General features: G+C 42.2%; 1 protein-coding gene across 2 annotated transcripts in view; it reads right to left on the bottom strand.

Moving 5' to 3' along the window:
* LOC132379043 (PH and SEC7 domain-containing protein 1-like) overlaps positions 1-18,001 on the bottom strand; it is a 222,282-nt gene that overhangs the window by 130,792 nt on the left and 73,489 nt on the right. The window contains exon 6 of one of the 2 annotated variants that reach the window (XM_059946519.1): positions 5,377-5,892. The exons of the other annotated variant lie outside the window; for it this stretch is intronic. Within the exon in view, the coding sequence (XP_059802502.1) occupies positions 5,377-5,892 (516 nt within the window). The remainder of the gene's footprint in view (positions 1-5,376; positions 5,893-18,001) is intronic. 2 annotated transcript variants of the gene reach the window in all.

Below are 18,001 nucleotides of genomic sequence, written 5' to 3' on the forward strand. Positions count from 1 at the left end.
CATGTAAGGAAAGTCTATAAATAAGTCAAAGACCAGAGGACACAGCCACAAAATAGAGGGTCTTTCTTTCAGAATAGGGATGAAGAGGAATTTCTTTAGCCAGAGTGTGGTGAATCTGAGAAATTCTTTGCCACAGGCAGCTGTGGAGGACAAGTCTTTATGTAGATTTAAGGCAGAGGTTGATAGATTCTTGATTGGTCAGGGCATGAAGGGATATGGGGAGAAGACAGGAGATTGGGGTTGAGAGGAATAACGGAGCAGCCATGATAAAATGGCAACATAGACTCAATGGCCCTTATGACCATAATTCTCCTCCTATATCTTATGGTTTCCTTAACAGAAAATCATGCCTGGCAAATCTGCTAGAATCCTTTGAGGAAACAACAAGCAGGATAGACAAAACCCCTTATTAAGAAAGGATGTGCTGACATTAGAGAGGGTCCAGAGGAGGTTCACAAGAATGACTCTGGAATGAAAGGCTTATCATGAGGAGCGATTGATAGCTCTGGGCCTTTACTCACTGGAATTTAGAAGAATTGTGGGGGGGGGGGGGGGGGGAGAATCTCATTGAAACCTATTCGATGTTGAAAGGTCTAGATAGAGTGAATGCGGAGAGGATGTTTCCTATGGTGGAAGTCTCTAGAACCAGAGGGCACAGCCTCAGAATAGAGTGACATTTGTTTAGAACAGAGATGAGGAGGAATTTCTTTAGCCAGAAGGTGGTGAATCTGTGGAATTCCATTGCCACAGGTGGCTGTGGAGGCCAGGTCATTGGGTGCATTGAAGGCAGAGTTTGATAGGTTCTTGATTAGTCAGGGTATGAAAGGTTACAGGAAAAGTGCAGGAGAATGGGCTAGAGAGGGAAATCTGCTATGATAAAATGCCAGAGCAGACTCGATGGGCCATATGGCCTCATTCTACTCCTATGCCGTCTGGTCTAATATGAATTTCCAAGATTAAGATAAATGAATGCACCAGCATTCCATGGTAGTCCATGCAACCTGTGCTCAAGGTTACTGTTTTCCGTTTCTGGTAAACCTCTGCAGACCTTCTGGAGATGACGCGAGAACAAAATCTGTTTCCTGCATGTGTTCTGGAACATGGTGTCGGAAGCAGATTCAATAAGGATTTTCTAAAGGGAATTGGATAAATGTGCCACCACATTGGCATCAGCCACTCCTTTCCAAAGCTCCTCAGCAACCTTCATCACCCCCATGCACGGCCATTTTACAGTTACTTGTACATTGTGGTTTATAGGATTGTTTTTGTATTTATATTTATTGAGTTTTTATGCTTATTGTCTTTTTTATGCTTCATCGGATCCGGAGTAACAACCACTTTGTTCTCCTTTACACTCGTGTACCGATGAATGACAATAAACAATTTTGAATCTTGAGGTGATCGGACATGGCCCGGGAGAGGGGCTCATTAGATAATCATCAGGGAGCTGACACAGATACAATGGGATAACAACTATTTCAGTCCTGCAGTATTCCATCATTTTAACACCTGACCTGCCAAAAAATAAGTATTGAACAAAGATGTACAGAAAGTACATGTAGATTACATTGTTTAGAAAATGGCAGGTCTCATCCTATCTTGCTTTCTAGTAACTGGTTTGTTAGGTCACTTTGGAGGAACTGAACCAGGTCTTACCTCAGTGCACCCAGCAAAGGCAAGTGGGTATACACAGGCACACCTGAACTGAAGTCTAACCAAAACCCTGTCTGACTCTCAATGGTCGGGGGACATGGTTCAGAGACAGGCTCAATACAAAGGGCTCTGGAGGAACACAGCAGGTGAGGCAGCATCTGTTGACACATGAAAGACTGCAGATGCTGGAATCTAGAGCAATACAAAAAGTGGTCGCTTGTGGCTTCGGACTGGATTCACCACTAGGCCCATCTTCAGCAAAATTGGCCAAATCTACCAGGCCTTTAATAACAATTTAGACATATCCTCCCTCTCTCATTTGTTGCTCCTGTCTGACATTCTAATGCCAAACTCATGATCACTGGGTCTAGATTATTTCCTTCATCGTGGTAAGTCCCATAGATGACTCTTTCAAACTTCTGCAGATGTCCTTTTGAAAGCATTCTGAGCTACTACAGCAATTTGAACGTGCGAGGATATAGCGGACTCAGTCCAATGGATCACGAACACATCTTTCCCCACCATCAGTAGAATTTATAGGAGGCACTGCCTCAAGGCGGCAACATCCCTATTCAAAACTCCCCACCATCCAAGCCATGCCATCTTCTTGCAGGTATCATTGGGCAGGAGGTATAGAATCCTGATGATCCATACCACCAGACTGAAGAACTGACACGGCACAACCCAATCACTACAGTTTAGCAATACAATGATTACTTTGATCATTCTGCACTAAAATGGAATTTGATTTCTTTTGTTCTGTGAAAAATTGTGTATAATCTAAGTAGAACTGTAACGGGCATTATTGAACAATCAAGGTGTGTTCCCACAGTACAGTTACATTTAGACTTTTCCACTTTTATACAGCACCGTCCTTGCAATAAAAACTAACATTCCATCACTTGGTGTACCTACATGGTGCCTTTATGTGCAAGGACACACCAAAGCAGAAGTAATATGTCTCATTCAGTAGGTTACTTCATACACTTGAGACATAACGTGCTCACCACTTTAGCAATGGAATTTGAGATGGATGAAGTTCAGTTTTACCAGGTTCCCACAGATCAGGAAAAACAATTTTTCATTTGAATGTCATTATAATCCAGTTTCACAATCTGTCTTTGGTGGGATTTGAGCGTACAATCTCCAGGTCACTAGTCCAAGGCTGCAATGGCTCTACAACTGCATTTTGCATGGTTAATCATGAAAAATATACATTGAGCAATGCACAAAAGGTCATCACTAGCCCTGCAAAGAGAGGTGAGGTGTTATCTCATACAGAGCTGTAAAGATTGATAAGTGCACCATGGCAGATGGAACAGTGTTGGGAAATGTATGATAATGCATTTTGGTAAAAAGGACAATAGTGTGGACTATTATCTAAATGGGGAGAAGGTTCAAAATTCAGGGGTGCAGAGGAACATGGGAGTCTTCATGCAAGACTCCCAGAAGGTTAATTCACAGGTTGAGTCTGTGGTAAAGAAGGCAAATGCAATGTTGGCAATTATTTCAGAGGGAATAGAATATAAAAGCAAGGAGATCATGCTGAGGCTTTATAAGGCACTAGTCAAGCTGCACTTGGAGTATTGTCAACAGTTTTGGGCCCCATATCTCAGAAAGGATGTGCTGCCATTGGAGAGAGGCCAGATGAGGTTCTGAAGATGGTTCTGGCAATGAAAGGGTTAACTTATGAGGAGCATTTGGCAGCTTTGGGCTTGTACTAACTGGAATTTAGAAGAATGTGGGGTATTTCATTGAAACCTACCAAATGTTGAAAGGGCTAGAATGGGTTGAGGTGGGGAGACCATTTCCTGCGGTGGGGGTATTCAGAACAAGAGGGCAGAGTCTCAAAATTGAGGGGAACAGAGGTAAGAAGGAAATTTTTTTAGCCAGAAAGTAGTGAATCTGTAGAATGCTCTACCACAGACTGGTGGCGGCCAAGTCCGTGGGTATATTTAAGGCGGAAGTTGATAGTTTCCTGACCGGTCAAGGCATGAAAGGATATGGCAAGAGGCAGGTATATGGGGTTGAGTGGGATCCGTGATCAGCCATGATGGAATGGCGGAGCAAGCTCGATGGGCTGAATGGCCCAATTTTGCTCCTATGTCATGGTCATTTAGGCAATTGCTATGCTGAATATTTGTACACAGCCTACACTTAGAAACCAACTGCAAGTTATCTCATAATCACAAATAAATGTTCTGGAGGCCCAGATGCCTTATTAAGTCGAACTTGGTTCCATTAATATCATCCAACAGTCAACCATGGATCAATTTTACGATAGACAACTGAAGAGCAAAGTGTTACTTGCACGGACAACATAAAGAGGTTTCTTTCATTACGAGTCATATACAGAAGCCAGTGTCCATGGTACCATGCTCTTGGGGGTGGTGCAGTAGTGTAGCTGCTAGCGTGATGTTCCGCAGTGATAGCAACCGGGATTCAAAACCCACCACTGAATGTAAAGGGCTTGGGACATTCTCCCCATGACCATGTGTGTTTCCCTCAGGTGATCCAGTTCTAAAGATGGGTTAGTAAGCTATGGATATGCTATGTTTACACCGGAAGCATTGGCGACACTTGCGGGTGGCCTCCAGCACATGCTCAGACTCTGTTGGTCGGTGACGCAGACAATTGACCTTCACTGTAATTGCAACGTACTCATGATGAACAAAGCTAATCTAATCTTATAACGTCCATTTACATCCTTAAAAACTTACTCTTCAGAAAGAACAAATTTTGCTTCAACAATGCAATTACTGATTTGCGTGAGTAGATTTCTACATTGCACAGTTCTTGGTGATAACAACCCTGGGTAAGATGAAATGGTGAGGGAGGCACAGCAGAAGATGGGCGGGATGCATACAGACCCCAACTGCTCAAGTATCACTGAAGTGTAATGCTGTTCCTGGGATATATGAACAAGTTAACCTTGTGTGTCCGAGGCAGCAACCTGGCAGGGTGCTGTGGACTACTCTATCAAACAGCCATTTACATTATTCCCATATTCCTATTTATCTTAAACTTCCAATTATCTCCCTCCAGATTCTACTACTCTCCTTCGCACCAGGGGCAATTTACAGAATCCAATCAACCCTCCAACTCGCATGTCTTTGGGACATGGCACCAAACCTGAGCACCCAGCAGAAACCCACATGGTTACAGATTAGAAAGTGTGATTTCCATACCAACAGCGCCCGAGGTCAGGAACGAACCTGGGTCACCAGAGCCGTGTGGCAGTGGCTCTAACAGCTGCGCCACTCTGCTGTCCAGGAGATGTTACAAATAAAGAGTGGATTAAGTTTTCAGTGCTGACTATCTAAACAATCTGCAGGAGGGACTCAGCAGGTCCAGCAACATCTGTGGGAGGAAAAGGTAGTCTTCATGCAGGGTTTCCACTTTGCATGTTATTATCTAGCTACTCTGCACTGCCTCTATAGCTGTAAAATTTAACCTGAATTCTAATACTAGTCTACCTTGTACTACCACACGGCATGGTGTAATCTGTATGAAAAGTATGCAAGACCAACTTTTTACTAAACCTCAATAAATGAGACAATAATAATGCAATTTCAACTCCAACTTCAACTGAGTTCCTCCTGCAGATTGTTTGTTGGTTCAGATTTCATCATCTCCTGGTTCTCCACCAGCATATCTACACCTCTCCACAGTTCAAATTCTGAAACTATTTTCCGGCCTAGTTCAAAATGGATTGCCACCCACCTGGATGAATAATCTGACTTTGCTTCATCGGCGCCTATTTCAAGAACCCCCTTGAGTAAATTGTTGCCTGTGTAGAGCTGGCACTTGCTGAGAAGGTTCTCGGACTTGCTGTAACCCACCATTGGATTGGTGCTTGGATTCCTGTCTGCTCTTGACCCCTGTGACTTGGGGCTTTCTGGCTGGTTCAAGTCCCCTCTGGAGCCTGTGGATGAACTAGCATTGCTGCAAGTTAAGAACTTCTCTTCGATCAGACGGGCGTTCTGCTTAATTTGTTCCTGGATTTCTGAGGTCAGGGTTGGAAAGTCAAAGGTGAAGTAATTCCCCTGGCTGCTTCTGGGGGAGGCCAGAATTTCCACTGAGTCAAGGCTGGTGTAGGAGGTGCCTTTGGCACAGTGAGACTCCAGGATGCATTCAAATTGTTTGCTGAAGGTGTCAGTGCCGTCTTCAGAGAGGCTTCTGGAAAGGCTGACCGGAGCAACAGATGGAAGAAGGTTTTTGACCTCTGTGTCTGGTGACCTGAAGAAGGCAAAGAGATTGAATCATGCTGTACAAGAAGAGGCCATCCAGCCCATCATGCCTGGGCTGCTTTTAATGACAGAGCAATCTAATTAACCCCACACCTCAGCTCTTTCCCTGTTGCTGTGGGTCTATTTTTCCTTTCAAGTATTGGGCCAATTTCCCTTTGAAAGTTGTCATCTACCCTAGCCAATCTCAATGGGGCTCAGGGGTAGGAAATAAAAGTAAACTGTGCTGGAAATGCTGGAAAGAGCCCAGAGGAGGTTCACAAGAATTATCCCAGAAACGAAAGGGTTGAAATATGAGAGTGTTTGATGGCTCTGGGCTTTTACTCACTGAAGTTTAGAAGAATGAGATGGGGGGGGGGGGGATCTCATTTGTATATTGAATACTGAAAGGCCTAGACAGAGTGGACATGGAGAGAATGTTTCCTATTCTGGGGGAAGTCGATGACTAGGGAGCACAGCCTCATCTTTAGAATTGAGATGAGGAGAAATTCCTGTAGTCAGAGAGAGGTGAATTTGTGGAATTTATTGCCACAGACATTGGGAATATTTAAAGCGGGGTTGATAGGTTCTTGATTAATAACAGCATTAAAGGTTACAGGGAAAAAGCAGGAAAATGGGGTCAAGGGTATAATAGATCCACCATGAAAGAATGGCCGAACAGACTCAGTGGGCTGAATGGCCTAATTCTGCTTCTTTCTCTTATTGTCTAAATATTTAGCAGGTCAGGTATCATCTGTGTAGAGGAAAATAGAGTTCACATTTTAGATTGCTGACCTTTGATCTGAAACGGGGAGTAGTTAGAAATGAAACATGCTTTGCATTGCAGAGGAAGGGTAAGGGGTGGAGGTAACAGAAGGGAAGGTCAGTGATTGGCTAGACTTAAGGGAGGCTGAGTAACACAACCAGTAACTGAAGTTCTGGAAATCTGAAATAAAAACAGAGAAAAAAAAAATCAGAAAACCTCAACTGATCAAGCAGCATCTGTGGTAAGAGAAACAGAGACACTTAAGTTCAAATTTCAAAGTACATTTATTGTCAAAGTAGGTATACCATATACAAGTTTGAGAGATTTATCTTCTTGTAGACAACTCCAGAACAAAGAAGCATAATAGAATCCATGAAACCCCACACAAAAAAAGAATGATAAACATCCAATGTACAAAAAAAAGAACAAATCATGCAAACAATAAAAAAGTAAACAAATAGCACGCAGAACGTGAACCACAGAGTTCCTGAAAGTAAGTCAACAGCCACGGAACAGACAGGCAGAGTGACACGGTGGTAGAGTGGCTGCCTTACACTCCAGAGACCCAGGTTCAATGCTTACAGGGGCCATATCTGTGGTGTTTGTGAGTGTGTAGGCTTTCACCAGCATCCCAAAGGCACGTGGGTTGGTATGTTCATTGGCCAGAGGTATATTGTACCTAGGGTTTGGGCGAGTGACAGAGATTGGGAGGAGTTGATGGGACTGTGGGGAGAATAGAAAATATGACTTGCGTAAATGGTTGGTTGCTGGTGGATGCAACAGCCTGTTTTAGGCTTTATCTCTTTGTGACCAGCTGGGAAATAGGCAACAGTGCCAACTTAGGGAGAACAGCTAAGGAGGTTTGGTTAGATGAAATAAACTAAATCTGCTAAAGGAAAGAGAAAGCAAAAACTTAATGCTGAAAACATGAGTGACAAGGCTGGACTGGCTAATCATTAAAACTGGCAACATTTAAAGGCAATAAAATGCCAGTTTTTGGGGATCATATCGGTCATGTTGGATCAGATTGGGAGTTGATTCTGACAGCACATCTGGGTTTGGATCAGCCCATGTGAAGGCAGCCCACGTTTACTCTGTGTCAAGGGCCAGAAGATTTGCTGAACTATTATCTCCTGATGATCAACAACAAAGAAGGTGGAGCACAGTAAATCCATTATCCTGCAAGTGGTCGTCAGAACTCAGTGATTCCCAGCGAGGTGGTACCATCCCTGCACTATTGAGATGGTTATGTGTCCTAAGGGTGTATGAGGGGAAATAGAAGCCGTTCAGGGGCATTCAAGATTCTTGGGGGGCAGTAAGCAGCACCCTGACTTGAGGCACAAAACCTGACCCTAGAGCTGGCACTTACAAAAAAAAAAGGATGAGGCACTGGAACACAGCAAGAACCATAGCTCTGCAGGAGGTGAGCACTCATTGTCACAATGCATCTGAAACTCAGCAATCTGACCTTACCAACCAAACAGATTTTATTGGAGATGCATAAACCAGCAACCAGGGTGCCCAACAGTTCCCCTTGACTCTTAGCACAGAACGAGTTCATGCAGTTGAATAGTCGGTAAGTCAAGTATACCCTCTTAACTTTCTCTACAGACCTACGGGAAACTGGTTGAGCGACAATGCAGTGCTGTCCAGAACCGAACGGTGAAATAAAGCCAATCAGTGAACCTGCTGAATCCAATGATTCCTCTTGAGCTCAAAGCTTCGTATGGGCAGCTAAGACCCATCCTTGGGGAGTATGAGACCTTATGTGATCGGTAAATCACGTTAACAAAAACTGGCCAAAAACCTGTTCAGTCCTGACAAACATTCAGATTCCAATCTGAATCCTTGTCAATGTAATTTTCACTGTTGTGATCATCTTCATCTTCGCCTCGCCATTCCTTGCGTGCTGCTACCATCGTTCCATCCATGTCAACTCAATGCCATCGTCAATATCCAATAGGAATTCCCAGTTTTTTTAAATTAAATTTTAATTTAGCCCCATTAATCTGAATCTGAATTAATGATGGATAAATACGTATGGAACAATCTCTATGAGTCTAAAGGCAGTGAGGCCTGGAATTCTAATCCTGCTACAGAAAGTGCATCAACACAATGTTACGTACCTGGAGTATGGTTTTATTTCATTCTCGAAAGATCAGCAACGCCTCTAGTGTCTTATTTGTAATACTGTGCTGTCTAACCAAGCCATGAAACTATCAAGATTGCAGGAACACTTCTGTAAAATATACCCTGAAAAGGCTACTTATTGTATTACTCAGTTCCAGAAGATGAAAGAAGCATTTGAAAAATGCTGCAAACTCAAGTCATTTGCCAAGAGAACTAAAAATAAGCTTGATAGTCATTTCATAGCTTCTTATAACATTTCCAAAATGATAGTAAAATGTGGAAAATCTCATAAAATTGGTGAAAGATTAATGTCTGCTGTATCAGAAGTGCTCACTACTGTTCCCAAAATGGATACCAGTATTTGAAAATCAATTCCTCTGAGTAATATCTCTGTAGCTCGTCGTATTGATGAAATGAGTGAAGACATTGAGTATCAACTATGCACAGAGCTACAAAAAACAGAATTTGGGATATAACTGGATGTCAACTGTGTGAGACAATGAAGCATTACTGATGGCATATGTATGGTTGATCAAAAATGGAAAAGTTTATTAAGAGATTCTCTTTTGTAAAAAGTTAAAATCAAATATCAATGGTGAATTGACCTACAACAAACTCAAAATATGTACTGAGAATAAAAGTATTCTGATTAGGAACATGCGCAACAGATGGAGCACTGTATATGACAGGTCACCATGCTGGTATAGTGGCATTTATGAAAAAAGAAATTCCAAGTCTGTTTGCAATCCATTGTGTAATTCATCGTCAGCAGCTCACAGCCAAAAACCTCAGCCAGCATTCTTCTTCAAGCATGACTCTTGTAATATCTGCTATCAACAAAATTACAGTTCATCTATTAAATATCAAGATATGCCAGTTATGCCAAGATAATGATGAAGAGTTTGAATGCTTGCTTCTTCACACTGAAGTGCATTGGTGGTCAAAAGGCTGCTGTTTAAAACATTTCTTTGATCTTTTTGACACTCGGGTTGAATACTTGCTTAAGTGGACAAGAGCTTGGGAAACAAGATTGAGCTTCTTTGTGGAGATGTGACATACATGGGTGATCTGTATGACAAAAATTAACATTCTAAATATGAAACTGCAGGGTGAGATTTTCAATTTAAACCAGGCAAAATGTTCAGTGTCCACTTTTATTTGAAAATTAGAAATAAATAAGCAAAACATTGGGGGAAGAATGTTCTCACAGTTGCCCTACATGGACAGCATGGAGCTTTCTTTCACAGACACTGACTTGCAAGAGTACTGCTTATACCTGCAGTCACTGTAGAAGGATTTTCAGAATTGATTCAAGGATTTGAACAATCTGGAAATTTCAGACAGGGTCATTAACACATTTCTTTGCAAGGTTGAAGAACGGGAAGACAGCTTGCAAGAGGAAATTACTGAAATTCAGACTGATGAAGAAGCAAAAATGCTTTTCAAAGATGTCAGCTTTTATGATACGTGGTTATACTGTCATATGAAGTCTCCTGGTATTTGGAGAAGAGCCAAACTGTTCCTCATTGCATTTCCATCCTCCTACCTTGATGAAAGAGGCTTCAGTGCAGTGAACCACATACTCACAAAAAACAGATACCACATGGACATTGTTGCACGTGGGGGCTTAAGGCATTCGCCATCACATCTTGAAACGAATATTTCAACTCTTGCTAAAAACCATCAAGTTCAAGGATTACATTGATTTCGAAGCTGCTATACAGTGCATGGGTGTAAGCTGTAAGCTATATTTAAAGCCAAATAAAAATTTAAAGCTGAGTAATTTTTTTCATGTTAGTATATAGAAGACTTTTTTTAAATGCTATGGGGCTGCTGAAAATTATATTGTGCCTAAGACAGGCATTGGCAAGTATGAAGGTGCTTTAGAGCGTGTTGGACTGAAAAAAGGGTTGGGAAACATCGCCATAACTCTTTATAATTCTGTCACCACTGTTTGTAAGGAGATTGTACATTTTCACTGTGACGGTGTTCATTTCATCCGGTGCTCCGGTTCCCTGCCACATTCCAGAGAGACATATGGGTTATGGTTAGTAAGTTATGGGCATTCTGTGGTGCCACTTGTGGGCTGTCCCCCAAGTTTCTGGATTGGGGATGGGGTAAAGACAATGCCCTCATGTACAGGAGGCTTTGAATTATAAAAAAAGATAAAAAGTTAGCCTTATTTGTCACATGTACATCAAATCATCAAAACATACAATGAAATGCATGGTTTGCATTAAATGAAACCAGCAAGGATTGTGCTGTGCTTCCAGTGCAAACATAAATATTCATAACTTATTAATCATATGGCTTTGGAATGTGGAAGGATACCAGGGTACCCAGAGGAAACCCACGTTGCCGTGGAGGGAATGTACAAACTCCTTACAGACAGCAGCGCGAATTGAACGCTGATTAGTGATTGCTGGCACCGTAAAACAATTGTGCTAACCACTATGCCACCATGCCACAGCCAGGTCAGTCTTGCATTGGATTTTTATTGCAAACACCTGCAGGTTTCAGTCTGCTGCCCTTTCAGACGGGTGTGTTCACGATCACAGCTGGCTACATCACACGGACACTCCCCTCTGGCCCGTGCCTGCTTACGGACTCTGCGGCCAGCAGAGGGACCTGTTCCATGGTCAGGAGTGGAGACTCCCAGCCAACGGACTGAACAGGGAAACAAAAAGAAGTGACACAGAGGTTCCAGCTAATGAAAAAAACTGCTGGAGACCTGAAATAAATGCAGAAAATACTGGACACATAGTTTGGGATTGATACAGCTTTCTGGTGTCAATATTGATTTTTTTCAACCAGAGGTATTTTGCTTCCTCTGCCTATCATAAAACCAGCCAATTCTTCTCTCCTTTACTTCAGCCTGACATGCAGCTCAGAGCCCTTCCATTAGTAATATAACACACAGAAAAAGCCTGATTCCCTCAAACTGCCCACTAACCCATTTAACATGGTGTCTCCCAATCAAAGATATTTGTTTTCCTATCCTTCTGTTTCATAGGTGTAACTTAAAGAACAATTTTTAGTTTCTTCTTTCTCAGTTAAGGCAAATAGTTTTAGATCTGAAACATTAACTCTGATTCTCTCCCCACAGATGCTGCCTGACCTGCTGAGTGTTTCCAGCATTAACTAATTATAGTTTTGAGCTATTGGCATCCTGCCACTCCCTCCCGGACATCTCCACCGTCAGCCTCCTGCAGACAGTCCTGACGAAAGTTCATCATCCTGGATTACTAACTCAGTTTTCCTCTCTCTGTAGATGCTGTCTGACCTGGTATTTCCAGCTTTCTCTTTATTTCAGAATTCCTGCATCTGCTGTGTTCTATACTTCACAGTATTTTTCCCCTCTCTTCTTGGGTCTCATTCATTGTCCCTAGGAACACCTTTCCAAGACAGATCAGATGGAATTAGTCAGACTTTACTGCCATCTCTCAGTCAGCACTACCAGCATTTGTATCATTCAGTCTCTCCTGGAATCACAAAGCTAAACAGCATACAAACAGACCCTTCCATGCCAACCAATTTGCCTAAACAAACTAGTCCCATTTGCCTGCATTTGGCTCAACCATCAGGCTCTTGAACCAGATGAGATAACTTCACTCAACTTCATTTGCCCCACCATGGAACAGATTCCACAACCAATGGGCTCACTCTTCAACTCATGTTCTTGATATTTATTGTTTATTTATTTATATTATTGTTTCTTCCTTTTCCATTTGCACAGTTTGTTGTCTTCTGCACTCTGGTTGAATGCCTTATTTGGGTGGCCTTTCATTGATCCTGATATAGTTACTATTCTATAGATTTATTGAGTATGCCCACAAGAAAATTAATCTCAGGGTTGTATATGGTGATGTTTATGTACATTGATAATAAAATTTACTTTCAACTTTGAATGATATCCCTCTAAATACTTTCTAAAACCCATGTAACTGTCCAAATGTCTTTTAAATGCCACAAGTGCACCTGCCTCTACCACTGCCTCCAACAGGTTTTCTCTTGATCTCAGCATCTTCCCTCAAGTCCCTTTTAAATCTTTCCCCTTTCACTTTAAACCTATACTATCTGGTTTAGGATGCTCCTACCCTGGGGGAAAGAATGTGGCTGCTCACCTTATCAATACTTCACTTTCTAAGCCTCTCTGAGATCACCTCCCAGCTGTCTATGCTCCAGGGAAGAAGTCCTAGTCTATCCAATCTTTCCTTATAACACAAGCCCTCCAGTCTTGATAACATCCTCATAAATATTTTTTGCACCCTCTCCAGATTAATAGTGGGGTGACCAGAACTATATGCTGTATTACAAATGTGACCTCATGAGCTCTCTTGGTGTTGGGCTTTCACCGCCAGTCCTATTGTTCCCTCTGTCCCCCTCCCCCCCCCCCCCATTTTCTTCAATTTAAAGGTCTTTGGTCTCTAGCTTTTCCCAGCTTGGAGGAAAGATCATTGCTGCCTTCTACTCTTGACTGATTCTTTGACCTACAGACTCACTTTCTGTAAATAAGTCACTCTTTTCAACTCATTTTCTCAGAGTTAATTTGATTAGCATAATTTGTCTTCTTTTGCACATTGGTTATTTGTTAGTCTTTGATTATGTATAGTTTTTCTCTATTTTCCAATAAATGTCTACAAGAAAATGAATCTCAATGTAGTATATGGTAACATACCTGTACTTGTACATACTTCGATAATAAATTTTACTTTGAACCTTAAATACCATTTTCCTAAGTCAAATGCTGTTTCTCATCTTGGCAGGTGCCAATAAGCTCAAGGAAAACTGAGGCAATGTTGGAGAATTTTCATAGATCGGCGGTATCAGTTACTTTCACTCATTAAGAGACTATCCCTTGTTATCCTTGATAACAATGATGCCATCCTTGTAAGTCCTTGGCAGCATCTCCCAAACCTACCAGCTGTACTACCAAGAAGGTCAAGGGCAACAAGTCAATGGGAACACCGATCTTTGTGATTTAAGCCTCCAACGTTGTAATTTAACCCTAGTGTTAAATGATGGGAGAACCTGGGGGAGTTAATGGCACAAGAAGAAGAAGAAGTTACAAGGAAGTTATTTAGAGAACAGGATTGATGGGAATGCTCTGTCTTTTGTCATAGATTTAATAGACTGAATGTGAGGAGATTTCTTGCAGAGTCCTGCATCACAGATCCTGCATTGTCACAGGATCTAAATCCTGGAACTCCCTCCCACTGTGGGAGCATTATCACATAAAGGACAAGAGTAGTTCAGGAAGACACCTTCTCAAGAGAACTTAGAGATACAGGCTTGGACAACAATTCCCACATCCTTATGAACATCTGAACAATATCACTACAGGCACCCCAGTTCAATGCTGGAAGATAAAAAAGAAATGCAGATGCATTTAGATGGATCTGCTGAAGGGTCGTCCACCTTTGTTAACTTTGTTTCTCATTCTTCAAATGTGGCGCACCTAAATCTTCCCACCATTCTCTGCTACGCGAAGCAGGTTGTAATGCTAATGGCAACCAGCAGAGGGAGCGCCGAGTCAGAATCTCTAACATCAATGAGGGGTCTATCTGCTTTCTGATGCATTTCAAAAGCATCTATTACGTCTTTATATCACATGCCAAAGTACCTCCAGCTCATGAAATAGTTAATAGTGTGGCACTTGGTTGTGTTGCAGACAGAACCCTCAGAGAAGACTCTCTGAATACAGTTACTCATAGGATTAAAGTTAATTGCTCTTCCAAGTAGCCCCACGATAGCCGATGGGACCTGACCTCGATTTACAAAACAGTTGGTAATTTCCTCCCATTGTTGCAGCCCCTGCCAGTGTTGCAGTTGCTCTGTACTGCTCCAAACTGTGTCGATTTTTGTGGTAAATTGTCTCAGCTAAGACCCAAACCCAAAGCTGTGGACACAGCCCAGTCCATCACACAAACCAGCCTCCGCTCAGCTGACTCCATCTACACTTCTCACTGCCTTCAGAAAGCAGCCGAGATCACTCCTCCCCTCCAATCCTGGTCATTTCCTCTTCTTCACTCTCCCATCGGGCAGAAGAATGAAAGCCTGAAAGCACAGTTATCCTGCTGTTGTCAGACTCTTGAATCAACCTTTTATGTAGTAAAAGATGACCTCTCAACCTCTCAGCATAGCTCTGTGTCAATCTTTTAACCTTCACCAAGATCATTCTAACACTTCTCTCTCACGTAGCCCTCCGTTTTTCATTCAGCCATGTGCTGATCTAAGCGTCTCTTAAATGCTCCTTGTGCATCTGCCTTTACTTATCATCACCCTTGGCAAAGTGTTCCATGCACTCACCACTCTAACTTCCATCTGACATCCTCCCCATATTTTCTTTCATTCACCAACCAATCCACTCTCTCTATGCTTCTTATCACCTTGTACATCTCCGTTGCTCCAAAGAGCGAAGCTGGAGCTTACTCAACCTTTCCTCATAAAGTGTGCTGTCTAATCCTGGCTGCATCCTGGGATATCTCCTCCGCACCCGATGAAGAATGTGCTAAATATGTAAGAAATAGATTCTAACCTCATAGGTGGGCAGAGGGGAAGAATAAAAAACAAAGAGACAGCAAATGCTGAGCTTTCACCCAAAACATAGATCCCACTAGATGGGATGGCTAAAACTGGTGACATTCATGATCAGCCATGATGTCAGAGAGAACATGTTACAGCTGTAGACAAGGAAATTATCTAGTCCCCTCCAGGAAAACTCATCAGAAACTTGTGGTCATTTCCAGTGACATCAGATAATCCCAGAGGAGAAACAGTTCCTTTATCATCACTTGGTTGAACTCCTGAAAGTCCCTCCCCAACAGCAGCAGTGGGAATACCATCTCCAGTTTACAAAAATGGATCTCTGTTACTCTGGGGAAATAAGGGATGGGCAATAAATGCTGGCATGGCCAATGATGCTTTCATCCACGTGACCAATTAACCTGCTAACCTGTACGTCTTTGGAACGTGAGAAGAGACAGGGGGACCCAGAGGAAACCCATCAGGTCACATGGAGAACATTTAAACTCCTTACAGCCAGTGAGTGAGTCCTGATGGGAATTAAATTAAAGGCAAGTACAGAGATGAATGTGGATAAGGTGAGGGAACCAAAATAATGATCACCAACTAAGTGGAGTGAACAAAGTAGAGAGATCAGGAAAATTATTAAAGGATATCCCTTGTGTGCAATTAACCTTCTGTAGAGAATAAATAACAGCACAGACATGATGGTCTGTTTCCAGGTTTTAAATACTTTATAAAATTAGACCATATCTCGCCAGTCAGCTGCTTGGCAAACTGACTAGAAATGATACAGTGGAACTTATCCACAGTTTGCAATAGATATGGTTCAGTGATTGCAAAGAGGCCTCACTAATGGGTTATTGAAAGATGTGTGGAAGAAATCTATTCCATCATTGTTTAACCCTTTGACCTCCATCACCATCCCCCATTGGCCTCTCATTCCTTCAGTCAGCAGATGACATTAACTCCACCACTAAATGTACATTTTAAAAAACTGCAGATGCGTAAAATCAGAAATAAAAACAGAAAATGCTGGAAATACTCAACGGATCCAGCAGCATCTGTGGAAGAACAAGCAGTGTTAACCTTTCAGATCGCAGACCTTTCATCAGAACTGGAATACATTGAATAGATAACAAGTTGTTTTGGAGTTATAGGGGAAGTGGTGGTTAAGACAAAGGAAATACCTCTGATCGGGTGAGATCAAATGAGTAAATGGGGCAGTTAAAGGCAGATGATGCTTCTTGTCTGTGTTATTGCCAATGGCAGGGTGGTGGGACAGGAGAGCAAGACATGTTATACCAATGGAGAGAGGAGAACTGAGCTAAAATCATGGCAGGAAGTCTGGAGAAATGCCAGATCTAATATAGATTGAAAGAAAGAATGAGAAACCCGAAGTTGCAGAGTTCAATATTGACCCAGCCTCTTTTTTTTTGGTCTTTATATCCTGCAACACACTTTGACTATCCCCACTAATTAGGCACCAAGTTCCTACTGAGATATATTCACCATTTGACCATCTCACCGGTTAGTGATGGAGCACAGATGAACACTGGGTTAAGATTACATAGAAACATAGAAAATAAGTGTAGGAGTAGGCCATTCGGCCCTTCGAGCCTGAACTGCCATTCAGATTGATCATGGCTGATCATCCAACTCAGAAACCTGTACCTGCTTTCTCTCCATACCCCCCAATCCCTTTAGCCACAAGGGCCATATCTAAATTCCTCTTAAATATAGCCAATGAACCAGCCTCAACTGTTTCCTGTGGCAGAGAATTCCACATTCACCACTCTCTGTGTGAAGAAGTTTTCCCTCATCTCGGTCCTAAAAGGTTTCCACATGTCCACATTATTATTACCACATGTTGCAGTATTTGATTTTGAAGCATTGTTAGTCAGTCATCCAGCATAATCAGATAACCAATGCTATTGCAAGTTCTATGTAACACAACCTATCTCTTACCCTCCATCAACATGCTATCTCAAACAGCCACCTGTCAAGGTATGCTCTAATAACATAATCATTTGGCTTTTGCATAATATCTTGGGCAGGTTCCAAAGAGTTAATGGACAACTCATTGATAGCAGGGAGCTATTACCTTGTCTGACCTTGGTCTTTCATTGCTGGGAATAAATTTCAGACATGAGCCCTGTCTTACAGGTCTTCAATGGCTCACACAAAAAACTGAAATTGCTGGAAAAACACAGAGGATCATTGAGTCTTAGAACACTACAGCACAGAAACAGGACCTTTGGCCCATCTAGTCTGTGCTGAATTATAATTCTACCTAGTTCCATGGACCCTTATGTGGACCTCAGTCCATCATACCCCTCCCATCCATGTACTTATCCAAACTTTTCTTAAATGGTGAAATTGAACCTATATCCACCTCTTCCGCTTGGCAGCTTTTTCTGCACTCACACCACCCTCTGAGTGAAGAAGTTCCCCCTCAGGTTCCCTTTAAATATTTCACCTTTGACCCTTATCACATGACTTCTGGTTCTAGTCTCACCAAACCTCTGAGGATAAAGCCTGCTTGCATTAACCCTATTGATACCCCTCATAACTGTAGAAGGCGAGATAGTCAATGTTTCAGTTGGAGAACACTTAGCTGCCCTTCGTCGGAAATAATCAAAAGACTACCATTATAAGTACCCAGTGAATCAAGGTTCAGCTATTCCAAGCACAGTAAGCA

The sequence above is a fragment of the Hypanus sabinus genome, chromosome 21 (genome assembly GCF_030144855.1).
Source record: "Hypanus sabinus isolate sHypSab1 chromosome 21, sHypSab1.hap1, whole genome shotgun sequence".
Lineage (NCBI taxonomy): Eukaryota > Metazoa > Chordata > Chondrichthyes > Myliobatiformes > Dasyatidae > Hypanus > Hypanus sabinus.